We start from the raw sequence: 16,914 nt of genomic DNA on the forward strand, positions 1-16,914 counted from the left end.
AGATTCGGTGCCATTGCCCAAACAATGGTTAAGAACAGATTTTCTGGCACGAGCCACCTATTTGATAGCTCCCTATTAATTTGGGGGAGATATTTTGGGAAGCAAGGGTGAGGAAACAAGATCTGTGGATTCTTTTCAGAGCCCTTTTGATTCTCTAATATCATGTTTTCCCCCCGGAAGTGAAAAGCACTCCTTGCTATATCGAAAAAACAAATTATAAAGTTTGAAGCTTGCTCTGTGAAGCCACATATGTCGCTACTGCTTTGATGTGCGGGAAGTATGTGCACCACGACCTTAGTCTGCCAAGCTGGGAGAGCCTGGCTGAGTAGTTAACAGGAGCCCTCTGTCCCCACAGATGCTGATGCGGAGATTGAAGGAGCCCCCGCCGCACCCTTGGATGTGGTGTCTTTGGATGCTAACAAGGATTACATCATCATCTCTTGGAAGCAGCCGGCTGTGGATGGAGGGAGCCCTATCCTGGGATACTTTATTGATAAGTTAGTGCTCAGCCTAATCTCAGTCAGAGTTCTGGGTGGACTTGATTTCTCCCATGGTTTCTAAGTGAAATGTTTTCTCCTCCCCTCCCTCTCTTTCTCCATATATATATATATATGCATATATATGTAGGTACCTATATATATAATATATTATATATTATATTACTGTATATTTTATTTATTAATAATTTTATCTTGTAATATAATTAATTATGTAATATTCTATTATATATTAGTATATTATATAATTAATTATATAGTAGAATATCAATTATAAGGTATATAGTATATAGCATATTATAATGTAATATATATACTATATAATTAATATAATAATATAATACATAATTAATCATTATATTAATATAATATATAACACATAATTATACTAGAATTGATATAATGTATAACACATAATTATTATAGAATTAATATAATATATAATACATAATATAGTAACATGATATATTATATTATAATATACAATTACAACATATAATATATAAAATATATAATTATTAATTTATGTTATATTCTATTAATATATTAATAATTATTATTAATATATAATTATATTAGATGTAATATGTTATTATATATTATATCTATAATATATACCATAGAACATGTAATATATAACATACATTATATAATATAACATATTATAAGATATACTAACATAATATAATAATTATGTAATATAGTATAATAATATAACATTATATTATATATTAGTACCTACTTATTTACATAAATCCTTTGAATTTGACAACCAATTCAAGTTGCTAACTTGGCAAAAATGTGATGAATTTGTAAACCTAAAATCAGAGGTCACAATAGAAATGAAGTAGCTGATATTTAATATAGTTAACATCCACATTCCTAGGATGGCAATTATTTAAGAGTACTGACTTTAGGAGCACAAATGAATTCCTTATACCATAGACGTGGTTCCAAGTTATACATTACATAAGAAATACCAACAAAAATCATAGTGTTAGGCTAAACTCGACCTGTGAATCTTTCTTTGTTAATTACATTCTTCAGAACTTACGAATTCTAGAATTTGTGGATTTTATACAAATATACCTGGGCAATACAAGCAACAAATTTGAACTATTGGCCCAAGTATGTGATTCTCTGTCTTAGTTTCTCTTCAAATAACTGTTTCAGTTAGTTTTTGCTTTTGGCCATGGAAACAGTTAGAGACTGTTCGTTCTATCTCCGCATATCAAACTTCATGTTTGTAACGATGAGCAAAAATGTGCTTACAGTGCTCAAAGCCTTCCAGGGAAATGTCTGTAGTAGGTTCACCCTGCTCAGGCACAGACATGAGGCAGGAAGGAGGCTTCATGTACTTCTGAGCGGGGAGGCTGTGTGAGCTCGTTTACTGTCTGCTGTGTTGTCTTTGACAAACAGCCAAGAGATCTGCAAACTCCGTGGAGGGTTAGGGACAATCAGTGCCTGCTGTTCTCTTGCCTCAGTCTTTACAAATAAGCACACCCTGGCTACTGTTTGCCAGGACACTGTCCTGAGCAGGGCATGACCGTCCTGGACAGGCCTCACTGTGAGAGACAGGAAAGAAACGCTGGCTCAAGCTGCAGGCATTGTGGAAAGGTCACCATGCCTGAAGTCACGTGGGGAGGCAGCCCAGGGCAAGGCTGACTGCAGGTCGTTCTGCTCTTGACGCTTCTAGAGATGTCCTCACCCCTTTCTCCTGCACAGATGGTTAAGAGGAGTGGTCCGGTGTCACCGAGTCACTGTGGCAGTGTCTGAGCACACAGACAGAACCTTGGGAGACAGGTCTAGGAGAGTCGCTGAAGTGCCCTCAGCTCCCTGCTCTTTCCCCGTACATAACATCCCCAGAAACTCCACCACGCAGAGCCTTAGGGAGAGCGGCTGGGCTAAGACAAGAACTGCAAATACACCCAAGGGTGAGGAAGGAAGCCCCTCCCCGCTCCCGCAGCGTTTTGGCGCTGCCCTCCCATGAGCACTGTTTGGGAATTAGACATTCTGAACACAGCGCCGCGCTGGATGTGTTTCAAGCTAAAAGCATTGTGCACGGCTCGCAAAGAGAACAAGTAATTGCTTTAGGATAATGCTGCGCGGTTTCGCCCACGCGCGGAGTCTCTGAGCTGTGGGGACGGGGTCGGCAGCCTTGTGGGAACTCTCGAGTTCCCTCCCGAGCAGTTCCCTGACTTTGTTCTTGGGTGCCCGTGGCTTCCTTAGCAGGCAACTAGAAATCAGCTTCCAAGCGCTTCATTTCCCTTCGGGGATCCTCAGTCTCATCGTTAGATAACAAAACAGAACAAAAAGAGCACTCGTGGGCGTGGCGTGCGGTCCCTGTACTTAGCAGGTAGAGGTTAGGAGTTCAAAACCAGCTTGGCTACGTAAACGAGACCTCAGAGAGGGCACAGAGGAGAGGGTGAGGAAAGCGAAGAAGCAAATATATCATGATGACCTCCTGGCCCTTGCAAACGCACAGGACGTACTGATCGTCAAGCAGGCAAACAGTGCGCTGCTCCCAGACTGCAGCACAGACAGTTTGTGCTCCTTTTTGTTTGGTCGGTCTAGCTTTTGGAGAGTCTCCCTGCACAGCCTAGACTGGCCTCAAGGTCATGATCCTTCTACCTCGGGTTCCCAAATGCTGGGATTACAGGTGTGCCCAGCTGGGCCGTTGTCTTTTTAGGTCCCAACTTACCCTGCAATAATTCTGTTTCTGAAAGAAAATGCCTGAAGAAGACACAGAAGTCACTAGCAGTGGAGTTAAAGGTGTCTGTGGGCCGACGGGGTGAGGGATCCTTCTCCTAAACCTATGCTGTGTAAAGATTCTGGAGGGATGGCTCAGTGGTTGAAGCACTGGCTGCTCTTCCAGAGGACCAGGGTTCGAGTCCCGGCACCCATGCGGCAGCTCACCCCTGTCTTTACGTAACTCCAGTTCCAAGGGGTCCAACAGCCTCTTTGTCCTCGGCAGGCACCACACACACGAGTGGTACACAGCATACACTCGGGCAAAACACCCACACACATTAAAGAGCAAAGAAGATTCCGGGTACCTGCATGGTTTTCTCCCCCTCATCCCTAACTCCTCTTCTTGACACACAGGAGCAGTCAGCTGCTTGGTTAGGAAAGGTCTGAGGCTTCCTTCTTCATGATAAAGAAGACCAGTTAGCTGCTGGCTGGTAAGCTGTCTCAGCGAGTGAAGTGGATACCTAGACCTCACCTCACCTCTCCTTCAAGTGGTCCTTTGGACTTGCACACACACACAGACACACACACACACACACACACACACAGACACACACACACACAGACACACACACACACACACACACACACACACCTGAAATTTTTTTAAAAGAAAAAGCTAAAAGGATGCATTGACGGTGAGCGGAAGTGAGCGTCTGAAGTCTAGAAGCCTCGATAGCCAGGCAGGAGCTCCTCCATGTTTGGACACGGGGAATTGCTGAGGCGACAGGGTCAATTAGCCCTCGGCCCTGGCAGCCAGCACTGTTCCGGTCTGCCAACCGCTCTCTTCCGCAGGTGTGAGGTGGGCACGGACAGCTGGACGCAGTGCAACGACACGCCCGTGAAGTTTGCTCGGTTTCCCGTCACTGGGTTGATAGAGGGCCGTTCCTATGTATTCCGAGTCCGAGCTGTGAACAAGACTGGAGTAGGCCTGCCGTCTCGAGTGTCTGAGCCCGTGGCTGCTCTGGATCCAGCTGAGAAAGCTAGACTTAAGAGTGAGTTCTTTCCGTTTCTCTGCATCTTCCCTGAAAAATCACAACCGGAAAAATCCCAAACCGACAAGAATGGCCAGCAGCGCCACCCAAATGTGGTGTCACTGCAAGTACTTCCTCCCCTGCCCACTAGAGGGAGACAAGAGTAAAAAAAAAATTTTCTGATCAGAAAATCACGTGGTTGGAGTGAGCCCAAGACCATAAAAATATTTGGTTTTGATTCATTCTTTATTTTAAGTGTTTCTTTAAATCCCACTTTACTCCGAAGAGTGAAGCTTGCTAATTGTGTCCTGTCATGAGGTATAGTATGAAATGCGGGAGTAAATGGCTCAAAGATCATTTTTCATTCTCATTGTTTAGTGTATTCTAAATATAACATTTATGGTTCCAAGCGAATTTTTTGACCTTGGAGTCTTTGTTCAAGCATTAGCATTAGCTCAATCCTGTGAGCTTCTCCATCTTGTTTTGAAGACAAATTTACCTCTGATGCAAATCTGAATTTACATACAGGCCATATGAAATAATTGTGGGTTGTCAAGATGGCTCAGCATGTCAATGTGCCTGCTGCCCAGCCTGGCAACCTGAGTTCAGTGCCCAAACCCCTGCGGTGGAAGGAGAGGGCCGACTCCTGCGAGCTGGCCTCTGACCTCCATATGTACCCTGTGCTATATAGGCGGTCATGCACACATACACAATTAAGATGTAATCTAAAAAATAATAATTTCGTCTGTTTATCTTCCAAGTCTGAATGTCAAAGCCACGGTGCATCGGTTGTACCTTCGACAGAAACCTATATGGCATCCCGACATTTGGGACAGTGAGATGACATCCTGAGACTCTGCAGACAGTGACCTTCCGCTCTGTCCCCACGGCCCCCGTCACACTTTAGCCAGCAGTTGTTAGCTGAGGGAAGAGGCGTGTAGGATGCTTGGGGACAGGCCTTGTCTTTGCCTGCTACACGCCAATGGCATTATTTGCCAGCTGTCATCCGGAAGGAGCCAGACACTGCCAAATACCCTAGGGGGTAGGAGCTGACTCTTGAGGAGGATTACAGGTCCATCCTACTTATGCTTCTATTCTTTACCTTAGCTACTTTTAGTGCCATCACAAAACTCCAAGAGCAGTAGCATCACATTTAGACTTCCCTCTCTGTTAAGTCAGTCAGCTCCCCTCATGCTTTCCTCTACTCTTTTATGAATTCCAGTCGAATAAGATTTTTGTGACAGAGACACATTGTCTTCTTTGCTGCCTTCCTGTTTCCCGCACAGATGTTCGTGAACACTCTCCCAGGAAAGCAAAATCAAACCGTGCTTTCTTTCCTAAACAATCTGTCTATCTGTCTATGTATCTGTCCATGTATCTATCATCTATCTATCTATCTATCTATCTATCTATCTATCTATCTATCTATGTATTTATGTATCTGTGATCTATATCTATGTATCTATGTATCTGTTTATATCTATCTATCTATCTATCTATCTATCTATCTATCTATCTATCTATCTATCTGTGTATCTGTCTATCTGTGTATCTGTCTATCTGTCGAGCTCTGCGGGTATCTGTGTGTATGGATGTGGTATGCATGTCACAGTGTTCACGCGGAAGCCAGAGGACAGGCAGCTCTCAGGTGTTGGTTCTCTCCTTCTACCGCAGGGGTTCCAGCGACTGAGCTCATGTCACCAGGGTTGGCAGCAGGCACCTGTACCACAGAGCCACCCTCCCACCATTCTCTCTTCATGCTTTTGGGCCCACAGGATAGATTCTTTTCCTCCCATTTTTTCCTTCTTTTTTTTAAGTTATTCTTCCTTCATGTATTACACCCCGACTGCAGTTTCCCTCGCTCCTCTTCTCCCACCTCTCCCCTCATCTCCACTCTCCTAGACACAGTCTTCCATCTTCCTTCAGAAACAGCAGGCCTGTCAGGGATATCAAGACTACATATCTTGTAAGAAGACGAGGCACCTCCCCTCATAGGAAGGCTGAAGGAGGACCCCCCCAGGAGGAAAAGTTCCCCTTCTCTAGCTTCACAGCTTTCTCTTCCATTTCCTTAGGCTGGCCTCCCATAGATAACACTTCAGAACAACAGGAAGGGCTTGCTCCCATCCAGCTCTCCTGCCTGCTCGGTGGCCCTGTCTCCTCTGATCCTCATGATGACAGATACAGAACTACTAGGCTTCCGGCTGTTCCTCCGAAATGTGTGTTGTCTCTGGAGAAGGCACGGGGAAGCCCGTGTGTCTCGGGGGCTGTGTGCTAAGCAGTTATGTGAGCACAGCTTAGCTCGTGTAGGTAGAGTTGGAGGACTTCAGCTCAGTCCAGGGAGATGCTGGGCTCTGGCAGCGCCATGCATCCCCCAGCATGCCACCTGGGTTGCTAATGGAACGTTCGGAAGACATAGAAAAGAGCTAGAAGCTATTTGACCAATCCAGCTGGTCGACTGGTTTATCAAAGATCGATGGCACAGTTGTGAGCACGTGACTTTTGCACTTGTCCTCTTCAGGTCGCCCTTCAGCACCCTGGACCGGGCAGATCATTGTCACGGAGGAGGAGCCTACAGGTAACAACTCTAGCCTCTCCAGAGGCCGCTGCTGATGACTTAGCTTTGCCTATAAACGCATATTACTGTTCGTTAGGCAGTGGTACCTTGTTTTATCTTACAAAGCCATTCAAAAAGGAAGTGTCTTGACAAGTTGGCCAGTTTCCTTCCATTGGGAAGCACAATTACTTGATATAAATTACTAGATTAAATGGATGTTTAGGCACTCACATGTTAAGTTGGTCAAAACCAAACAGTTTCTAACCCCCCTCCACAGAAGGTAGCCCATGTTTCCCAGAACACTGTAGTCAACAAATAATCATGCAATTTCTTTCTAGGGATAGGGTGCTTCTCTGTGGTCTTATTAAGACATTTTAAATCAGTCTTCTGGGATACATGAACAAAATACGAGAATGACTTGGGGTCACGATGGAATAAAGACATCCTAACTTTTAAGTGAAATAGCCTCCCTACATGAAACTATACATGATTTTCATAGAGTTGCCTCGATTAGATCACAATCAGATTATTGTAGGAAATGTTATAGAGGGCCACATTCTACTCTTTTTAGTTAATAAAAACTTAAAAAAATCCTTCTGCATGTCCCATCCCCAACAAGATTGGCAATGTCACAGAGGGGCTAAGAATCCTACCATCTATCTAGTGGAGATTTAGTATCTGCCACACACACACACACACACACACACACACACACACACACACACACGGAAGGATGCTTAGTTCACAGGGCTGAAGATCTTTACCGTAACAGTACTTGAGGCCCTTGTGTATGACAGTCATCGTGATTTTTTTGTTGCTGGGCCTGAGTACATCTTTTTTCTCTGCTTGTTTCTAAGATATTCTGTTTGTTGCTGGCTTTAGAATTTTGAGTACGACGTGCAGCGGTGGGTGGGTTTTCTTCTGACACACCGTGCTTGGGCTCAACAGGCCTCTCGGGTCTGTGGGTTTATAGCTGTCATCTGAGGTGCAGAGGTTTCACTGCGATCATGTATTACTCGAAACCAGCTCAGGTTGCTTCTCAGCTGACGGGTGCCGTATCCCCTCCGTCTCCATCCTCCTGAGCATGGGGAATGCTTATAATCATGGTTTTTATCTGTAGCCACTTCCATGTCCTTGCCTGATCATTGCTTAGCAACCCACAGATGACACTAATCCTCTCACCCGTGGCATTTCTGGGTTTGTTACTAATAATTAATCCTTTCCCCCTCTGTACAGGCTGTTATTTTCTTGCTCTCACACACACTTGTTTTTTTTTTTTTAATTAGATACTAGATATTTTGAGTTTTTGATTCTTGATGCTGGATATCTTTATATATTTCTGGAAATGCCTTTGAGCATTGTTTTGAGGAAACAAATCTTTTCAAGGTGGCAGGGAACTCAGCCGCTGTGAGGGGAGGGAAAGAGAGGAAAAGGGAGGAAAGATGTTTTCTAATGAAGATGTTGTGGTTGTGAGGTAGATTCAGAGGGCACAGGTGACTCCCACACTTTTGACCTTGACACAGAGGTCAATCCCAGCATCTCGCGGCCCACTCCAGACTTCAGTTGGTACGTTATGTGCTTCGGAACCCAAGCACACACTGCCTTGCATGGTTCAACTTCTCTTCATCAACTCAGCTGTAAATCACTTAAGGACAAGACTGGTCCCAGGTCCCTTCAGTCTGTCTGTATGATAAACGCACAGTGTCATCTGAATAATAAGTGAATGAAAGACTTTGAAAGAGAAAAGCGCAGGGACCGGCTTCTTCACACAGTGGCCTCAGGAAGAGAGAAGCACCCGTCCTTCTCCGTGTGTCCTTGGCCCCATGAACACGTGCACCTCACTCTACCCTTTTGTTTTTCAGAGGGCATCATTCCTGGCCCCCCCACAGACCTCTCTGTCACTGAGGCCACTCGGAGCTACATCGTGCTGAGCTGGAAACCCCCTGGCCAGCGAGGCCATGAAGGCATTATGTACTTTGTAGAGAAGGTAAGATCCCGGCTCTGCTCCTGCCGCCTCCTCATGGTCATGTTAATATCTAGTAACAATGGGGTAGAGGAGGGCAGCCCCAGGAATAACCTAGACTCTTCAAGTCCTTCCAGATTACGGACTGTTAAAATGCATATGCCACACACGACTTTACCATGGCACCCTGGATCCACTCGCGTTCCTGAAACTGTAGATTGCCTGTATGACAGTGTTTTCTAGAGCAGCCCCCATCTCCCTTGCTCCCTGACCGCTGCCTACCGGTCCTTCTGTTGAGTGATGAAACACATGATGACAAGGGAAACAGAGACGTTGTACTGTTTTCAGACAGTAGGGAGAGGTGAGGACAGCAAGCCTTCACACACTGCCGTGTGGAGTAGTCTCCTAATACGCAATTGAGTGCCTGACAAAACAGAGCAGCCTACGTAACGGCTAATTCTTTCCCCCCAGATGCCTTAGAATCATTTTAAGGATCAGAACATTAGAGGCAGCTTGCAACAAAACAAATTAGGTGAGCGTGATAAGAGGGCTAATCATACATAGAGCCGTATCCCAGGAGGTTCTGATAAGCATTGGTGAACAGCCAGTGATAAAGGGGCAAGAGCTAGCCAGGACGCTACTGAAGAAAGTGGGTTAGCTGCCAGCATAGAAACGCACGAGAGTCTGCAGACAAAGGGCACAGGAGTCCTCCTGCACAAGATCACGGCTCCTGGAAAGGGCGTTGAAGAAGAATTTAACGTGAAGCGCCGAGACCACTGTTGACAAAGTTTTGATGGGGTGTAAGGGCCGCAGCTCCAGGTTAGAGCACTTGTGCAGCATTCGGGTGCCTTTGACGAATCCCCACTGCCACAAAAGCGAGAGTAGGACCTAACGGAGAAGGTTATTTGTCTGACATGGGAACGCACTTATGCATTTATTCAGAGAAATATGCTGTTATTGACAAAAGGGAGGCTACTGTTTATGCTTTAAATTTTCATCTTTGCGAAATTATGTAAAAAGACAGTTGGGTTTTTTTCTCACAAAAATCTGGAACTCAATTTTCCTTTCATCCAGATCACATTCTGATCATTCAATGTCAGAACAACTGTCAGGGACCTTCCCTTCTCTGTGAATCCATTTCTGAGGACTCTACACCTTGGGTGGCAATAGAAAAGCAGTGTACAGACACTGTTTTACAGTGATAAGACTGGACGTTGGGTTCACACACAACAGCAGGCTACTGCTCTGCCTCACTCTCCCTTTGAGATCTTCTCATCACGGCCTTCTGAGCACCTGTGATTACAGACGTGGGCTTCCAGGCCTGGCCAATATACAAACTTTAAAAATTATATATATGTATATTATGTACACATGTTATATATTACACTTATATATGATCCATAATTATATATAACTGTGATATATGTATATATATATGAGTTCCATTATGGCATTTTCATATATTTCATATCCTTCTCTTCTTTTTTCTTTCTCCCACTGACCCCTCCTCTTTTCTCCGTCTGTTTTCATGTCTTGTTTTGTTGTTGTAGAAGTTTTGTTGTTGTTGTTTGGGTCTCACTGGGTTGCTTACAGGATCATGGATGAGGGATTGCTCATAGGCTGCACCATGGAAGAAAATGTCTTCTCCATCACTACCACCATTAACCAATAAGTACCCATGAGACCCGGCCCACTCCATGACAGGCTCTTAACTGGCCTTATTACGTACATATATTTCAATATTCAAACTTTGAACACATGCTTTATGTGTGCATATAAAATACATACATGCATGTTTTGTGTGTGTGTGTGCACGTCTATGGCAATACACATGCCAGACGCTACACTATGCAAGTTGTTTTCTCCTTCTGTGTGGGTCTCAGGGTCAAATTTAGGTAGTTTTCAGTGGCAGTTGCCTTTACCCACCAAGCCACATCACTCGTGAAATATTTGACTGTGTTGATCCTTTCATTTATTTCAAATTGGTGGCTCTTAAGAGTCCCACCAAAGTAACACATGTCATGGTCTGCAGCTTTTCTTTGGCAATCGCTTTCTTTGCAGGGAACTTTCCTGTTGTCCTTGAGGTGGACAGCTTGCTTCTTTCTTACTGCAGGCCATTGCTAACGATAACTGTTTCCCAGGCAACACAGACCTCTTCCAAGAGTCTGGCTTAATGAAATCTAAAATCATGTATTTTCTAAATATGACTTTGGTAGCATGCTAAGCTTCTTGTTTTTCTGTTTTAATAGGAGCAATGGTAGAATAATGGCTAAGTGTGTACCTCCTGGTGCACTCAGCACACAGCCATGCCCTCGGCCTTTCTCTGACTGACTCCACGGGAAGGGGCTCTGAGTTAACTCTGCGACGGTGATTACTGTTTTGCTCAAACAATGACGCTCAGCAACCCCCTCTGAGACACCTTCTTCAGCTGAGTCAGTGCTGGCTTTCTGACCATTTCCCATTGCTCACTTCAACATGAATTTTTCCATGAAAGCCTGTAACTTCCCCAGATTAAAATACATATCATCTGTTGCTAAACAACTAAGTGGTTTTTTTTTACCAGCCTGCTCGGCCGGATGGAATAGAAGATAATATTTAAGAGCTTGCACGAAGCTCCCACTCTTAGAGCATCCAGGATCCTGGCAGAGTGAGGCGTCAGACCATGTCCGGGACCTAGGATGCATTTACAGACTTTCCAAATGTCAAGCCATGAGTCTAATTCTTTCTGATGAACCATTCGTGATCTGTTGCTGGTCCCCTGGTGTGTTTTTCCCCGACCTAGGATGCTCATACAGCCACAGTGCTATCTCCTAGACTACAGCATGCCTGCACTTGATGGAATTTCACCAGGCATTTGCATGCACATGAACTATGAGCGGGTCCATCATGGGACAGGCTTATAGTCAAACATGGAAGCCAGGCATGATTCCTAAAATGGTTGAAACCAAGAGCCCAGAGTGGCTTCAAAATCCTGACTTCCTTCCTGCCTCCTCCTTCTGAGGGCTGAGGTGACACACGCTCCACTATACCTGTGACATACATGTGCCGATATACCTTTTGATCTCCTTAAAGTTTGTTTTTTTGTTTTGTTTTGTTTTGTTTTGTTTTTAACGTTGTATGATTTATTCTAAAATTCAGGCCCAATTTCACAAAGGAGCACCTTTGTATTTCCATAACCAAATTTGTTTGTTCATTCATTCATAGAAGAAACTTTGAGTCCCTCCTGGGCTGAGGCAGGACAGGGAGGAGGTCCCCTGATCACATGAGATGTTCCCTGTGGCAGAGGAGACAACAAATAAATCAATAGCCGATAGCGACAAATGTTCTGATCACAAAGTAGAGCAGGGCAAGGGGACAGGGTGATGAGAGAAGGACCCGGACTCTTCCAAACAGGTGATGGGAGGTGGTCTAAATAGGCCGTTCTGAGGGGGTGGCGGCTGAGCACGGGCCTGAAGGATGCCACGTGCCCCGCCACTCAATTTAAATAACACCGCTCCTAGAGATGCTGCACACATTTAAATACCGGAAACAGCTTATTGAGCCCACACCCAAACTTAGGAAAGCAACCATCCTCGAGGAAAAGACTCTGAGGAGACAAGTGTGTTCACAGACGAATGCAGTGGAGTGTGAAAACGGTTAATCAAAACACTGAAAAGTCACCTTTGCTGTAGGATCCCGTGCCTCCAGCTGTCCCCCTTCCACATCTCCTCTTCAGTCTGTCCCTAGAGAAGGGGGTGGTTTGTTGGCAGGCAAATAAGTGTGAGTCCCCCCGGGGGGGGGCTCCGGGGGCCTCCAGTGACATCACTGTTCCCTCTGCAGTGTGACATGGGGACGGAAAACTGGCAGCGCGTCAACACGGAGCTCCCCGTGAAGTCTCCCCGCTTTGCTCTGTTCGACCTGGTGGAGGGGAAGTCTTACCGCTTCCGTGTCCGCTGTTCAAATTCGGCAGGCATCGGCGAACCCTCGGAGGCCACCGAAGTCACCGCCGTGGGAGACAAACTTGGTAAGCTCACACTGAGCAGCTGTGGCCCCCCCTTTTTTTTCTAGAGAAAATTCCTACACTACTGTTGTTTTGCTGATGCAAGGCAAGTCCCAGGTTTCGACAGCTAGTATAGTTTCCAGTGTCCACAGCCACTTCATTCACTACTACTCGTCCTAAATAACATTTCCTTAGCAGAATGCATCCTAAAACAAAGCAGCTGTTTTGTTTACGAGATTGTGTAAGACCCTTAGGCACGTGTGTTTGCGCAAATGTCACGGGAATGAAGTATACTGAGCTGTCTTGAGTTCCATCATCACCTTCTTCTCCATGCAGATATCCCCAAGGCCCCTGGCAAAATCATCCCGAGCAGAAACACGGACACCTCCGTGGTGGTTTCTTGGGAGGAGTCTGAAGATGCCAATGAACTGGTTGGGTACTACATCGAGTCCAGCGTCGTCGGTTCCGGCAAGTGGGAGCCCTGTAACAACAACCCCGTGAAGGGCTCACGGTAAGGCGTGCGTGCAGGAGTGAGCCCTGGCTCATGTGGTGTGTGTGTGTGTGTGTGTGTGTAGTGTGAGTGTGTGAGCAGTCCAACCTGGATTGCCCTTGCAGAGGCCCTGACTTCAGTTCCTGAAGCCCACATTGGGTGACTGACAAGTCCACCTCCAGGGGATCTGACAGTCTCTTCTGGCATCCTGAGGCACCTCCAAACACAGGCACATTCTCCCCACATCCAAAACACACACGTAGCTATATTGTTAGAAAAAATCTTTTTAAAAACACATAAACATATATACTTTAAATAGCCAAAAGAATTTTTAAAAAAGACTTGTAATGTCAGACACTTAGAAGAAACATAAAAATACCATCTAAAGTTCACTTTATAGTCCTTCCCTGATTCTTTTGATTTTTTCCCCATTGTTACTCTCTGGTCTTACATATGCAAAGCAATACCAGACTCTAAGAACCTAACATGCTCTCCCAAACACGAAGAACTTGGTATTTTGAGAGAGCAGAGAACAGAGTGTCAGCACTTTATAAATTCTGGACATCAACACGGGTAAGCCCGGAACCAAGCAGACAGAAAAGGCCATCAAAACAAGGGCGTGCTGTCAGTTTGCCACCTCCTTGTTTCTGTTTTCGATGTGGGGAAGGTGAGTTTTTTAATGATTTTCTCGACCAGCCACGCTTGCTTTAGTGAGAAACCAGCTCTAGAAAGGGTCTGGCAGGCTGGTTGTGTAGCTTCTCCTTGGCACTTTCCCAAGGCCACAGATTCCCAGAGCATGAGTGGCACTAGAACCTGAGAGAATCTGAGAGCAGATTAGAGGGGGGCAGCAGCAGGCTTTGCGTGAGAGTTATTTCTTAGGCTGGAGTGACTGTGTGTGCCATCTTTATCCTGGGCTTTTAGAGGCCCAGTGACAGAAGCCAGTGACTGGCAGACACCGTTTCTCATCTTCCTCTCTGTAGTAACTAGTCCAATGTGAGTACTAGTAACTAGTAGATGTTCACCGAGCCAAGTTGACCCTACACTGAAAGACATGGCTCCCTTTATTAGATGTTTGAACAAGTGAGTGGTGCTAGAGTCATCAGCAGACCTGGTTTTGTTTTTTGGGGGGAGGGGTTTAGTCTTTGGGGCTGATTTGAATATTACAGTGACTCATGAAATGCTACTTATAGTTATAACAGCTGTTGGGGAGTATGGTGGTTTTAAATGTGAAACCACCAGGGATTCATGCCTTATTGCTGGATCTTTGTATCTTAATGGTGGTACTGGAACCAAATTTTTCATTTTATTTCAGATTCCGGTATGATTTCTCAAGTAATAATTCCTTCCCTGGCATAAAGGAGGTAGCAATTAAGTGTCTGTGGCAGGATTTATCAATACCTTATATTTTAAGTGTTTATCTGAAGTAACTACTTAGGACTGTTAACAGGCCTATAATTTATTAAGTGCCTCATTGATACCAGACCTATTAATAGTGTTTTAAATACTATCCAGCTCATCTTTTTGCAGAATTAATATGTGGTAGTCTCATTGTTTCCCGCTGAATACTTTCTGATGAACACTCAGGGGAAGCCAGATCCCCCCCCCCTCTCTCTCTGACACAGTGAGTTTTAAAGATTGCCCACAATGCTTTTCTGTCTAAGGTGCATATGTTACCTGAAGCTCTCAGTGTCTGTTTTCTTTTCTTTTTTTTTTGGAAGATGAGTTTTTCATAAAGCCAGGCCAGTCAGACCACTCAGGCTGCCAATCACTTCCCAGTGCTCCTCCTGGGAAAGGCTCTGAGAGCTTTCTTTCATCTCCAGATTTACCTGCCATGGACTGACGACGGGTGAGAGCTACATTTTCCGGGTCAGAGCAGTAAACGCAGCCGGACTCAGCGCGTATTCCCAGGACTCGGAAGCTATTGAAGTCAAAGCTGCTATAGGTAAGTCCCTCTTACGTAATGTGTCGAGGAAAATACTGACTTTTTCTAGGTTTCCATCGTGGCTGTAAATGATTTAAAGTTCCTAATTCCACTTCATGGTTCCATCATTAAATGATCATTTCCTCTGACTTCAGTTGACAACTAACCTTCCATAGCTGACGTTTTACAGATCTTCATCACTTACCCTGCGTCTACATCTGTAGTGTGTTCATCTTCACATCCCAGTTTCCTCAGACATTCCCCATTGTATGAAACACCATGCTAACTTCATGTTCATCCTGGGACCTGGTAGGCCATCCCGCTTCTGTAACGTGGTATCATTTTATACCTGAAAGCCATTTCATCTGCAACAGAGCTTGGCTTTTTTTCCTAACCGTGCGTTACCATGCCACTAAAATTCATGCCAGACACATGTGGCTGCTTAGTCTCGAATTTCATCTCTGTTTGCAAACTAACCAACAGAATAACACTATTAATAAGGTACTTATATGTATATATGTGTTGCACCTCCCAATCTTGGCTAGAGTTGAGGGAAGGGACCAGGTAGTTTAGAAAAACAAAAAATAAACTCTGTAACAGGCTAACATATGAACAGAGAGTTGATGAGTATGTGTCTCTGTAATAGCACATAGTTAGTGTGGGTAAAGCCCCGATATCACTGAGAAAAGGTGAGGCGGGTGTGATGGTGCACGCCTCTGACCACAACAACCAGGACAGCTGCAGCAGGAGAGTTACGAATTCAAGGTCATCCTGGGCTACATAGCCAGACCCCATCTCAAAATCCTAAACAGTAGAGGTACAGTAACAAAACAGATTCAGTGTCCGTTTTCTTCTTTGACGTTATTTCAAGGTAGACGGTAACAGACACGTTCTTTCATGGGTTGGGAGGTACAGTTCATTACTGCTGCACTAACAGTCACGATTCGCGGTACAGTCAGCGCCTTTAGTATCGTTCCGTGCACTTTGCAGTCCTTCCTCTATTCTGTTGAATATTAGAGCATATCTCTCAAGAATCGCCTGAGATTTGCTTTTTTTTTTTCGCCATATAAACTAAAACCCCTTGAGTTCTGAAAATAGAAACGGTTCCTGTTCTGTCTGTGTTTTGCTTTTGTTCTTGTTTCTTCTTTTCCCACAGTGTGGAGAAGTTGAAATGTTACCTGGTGCAAACTGTTAAGCCAAGACTAGTCTTTGCTTTGTGTGTAGTCCTAATGTCCCTGTTTGTTCTGTTATCCAAGAGTAACATGTGTAGGGTCTGGCTCATGTCATTTCTGTTGTTGCCTGGTGACTGTAGGGGGAGGAGTGTCTACACATGTGTGGCCTCAGCTGAGTGACGTGCCTGCTGGACTAACAGACTCCAGGGGGGGCGTGAATGAAGCCTCCCCACCATCCTCTCAGAAAGATGCTTTGCTCAGTAGCAAACCTAACAAACCTCCACCACCCAGTAGCCCTTCCAACCAGGGCCAGAAAGAAGTGAGTAAAGTAAGTGAATCAGCTCAGGAGGCGCTCAGCCCAACACCACAGAAGGCAGCTCTCAAGGAGCAAAGTAAAACTGAGGCCCCGAAAAAGAAGAAGGATCCAGTAGGTGAGAACAGCAATGCCCAGCTCTCCGTCCGTCTCCATCACTGTCCTCACCTCTCATTGTCTGGACCATGCGCTTCTTCCATGCTCGTTCCTCACTGTTGGTTCTGAATCTCATGTCTCCTTTATCCATTCAACATGCTTTCATCTCACGTGCTATCAAAGTCACCATGTGGGGCCGGCTTTTTG

At 45.0% G+C, this 16,914-nt stretch overlaps 1 protein-coding gene across 1 annotated transcript in view; it reads left to right on the plus strand.

Annotated features, from left to right (window-relative positions):
* Positions 1-16,914, plus strand: part of Myom1 (myomesin 1) — a 103,233-nt gene that overhangs the window by 40,495 nt on the left and 45,824 nt on the right. Inside the window, exons 11-18 of the mRNA XM_055610186.1 lie at positions 356-497; positions 4,041-4,240; positions 6,738-6,794; positions 8,636-8,760; positions 12,556-12,739; positions 13,052-13,226; positions 15,026-15,147; positions 16,439-16,729. Of these exons, the coding sequence (XP_055466161.1) occupies positions 356-497; positions 4,041-4,240; positions 6,738-6,794; positions 8,636-8,760; positions 12,556-12,739; positions 13,052-13,226; positions 15,026-15,147; positions 16,439-16,729 (1,296 nt within the window). The remainder of the gene's footprint in view (positions 1-355; positions 498-4,040; positions 4,241-6,737; positions 6,795-8,635; positions 8,761-12,555; positions 12,740-13,051; positions 13,227-15,025; positions 15,148-16,438; positions 16,730-16,914) is intronic.

Source organism: Psammomys obesus, unplaced genomic scaffold, assembly GCF_907164565.1.
Source record: "Psammomys obesus unplaced genomic scaffold, mPsaObe1.curated_primary_1811, whole genome shotgun sequence".
Classification (NCBI taxonomy): Eukaryota; Metazoa; Chordata; class Mammalia; order Rodentia; family Muridae; genus Psammomys; species Psammomys obesus.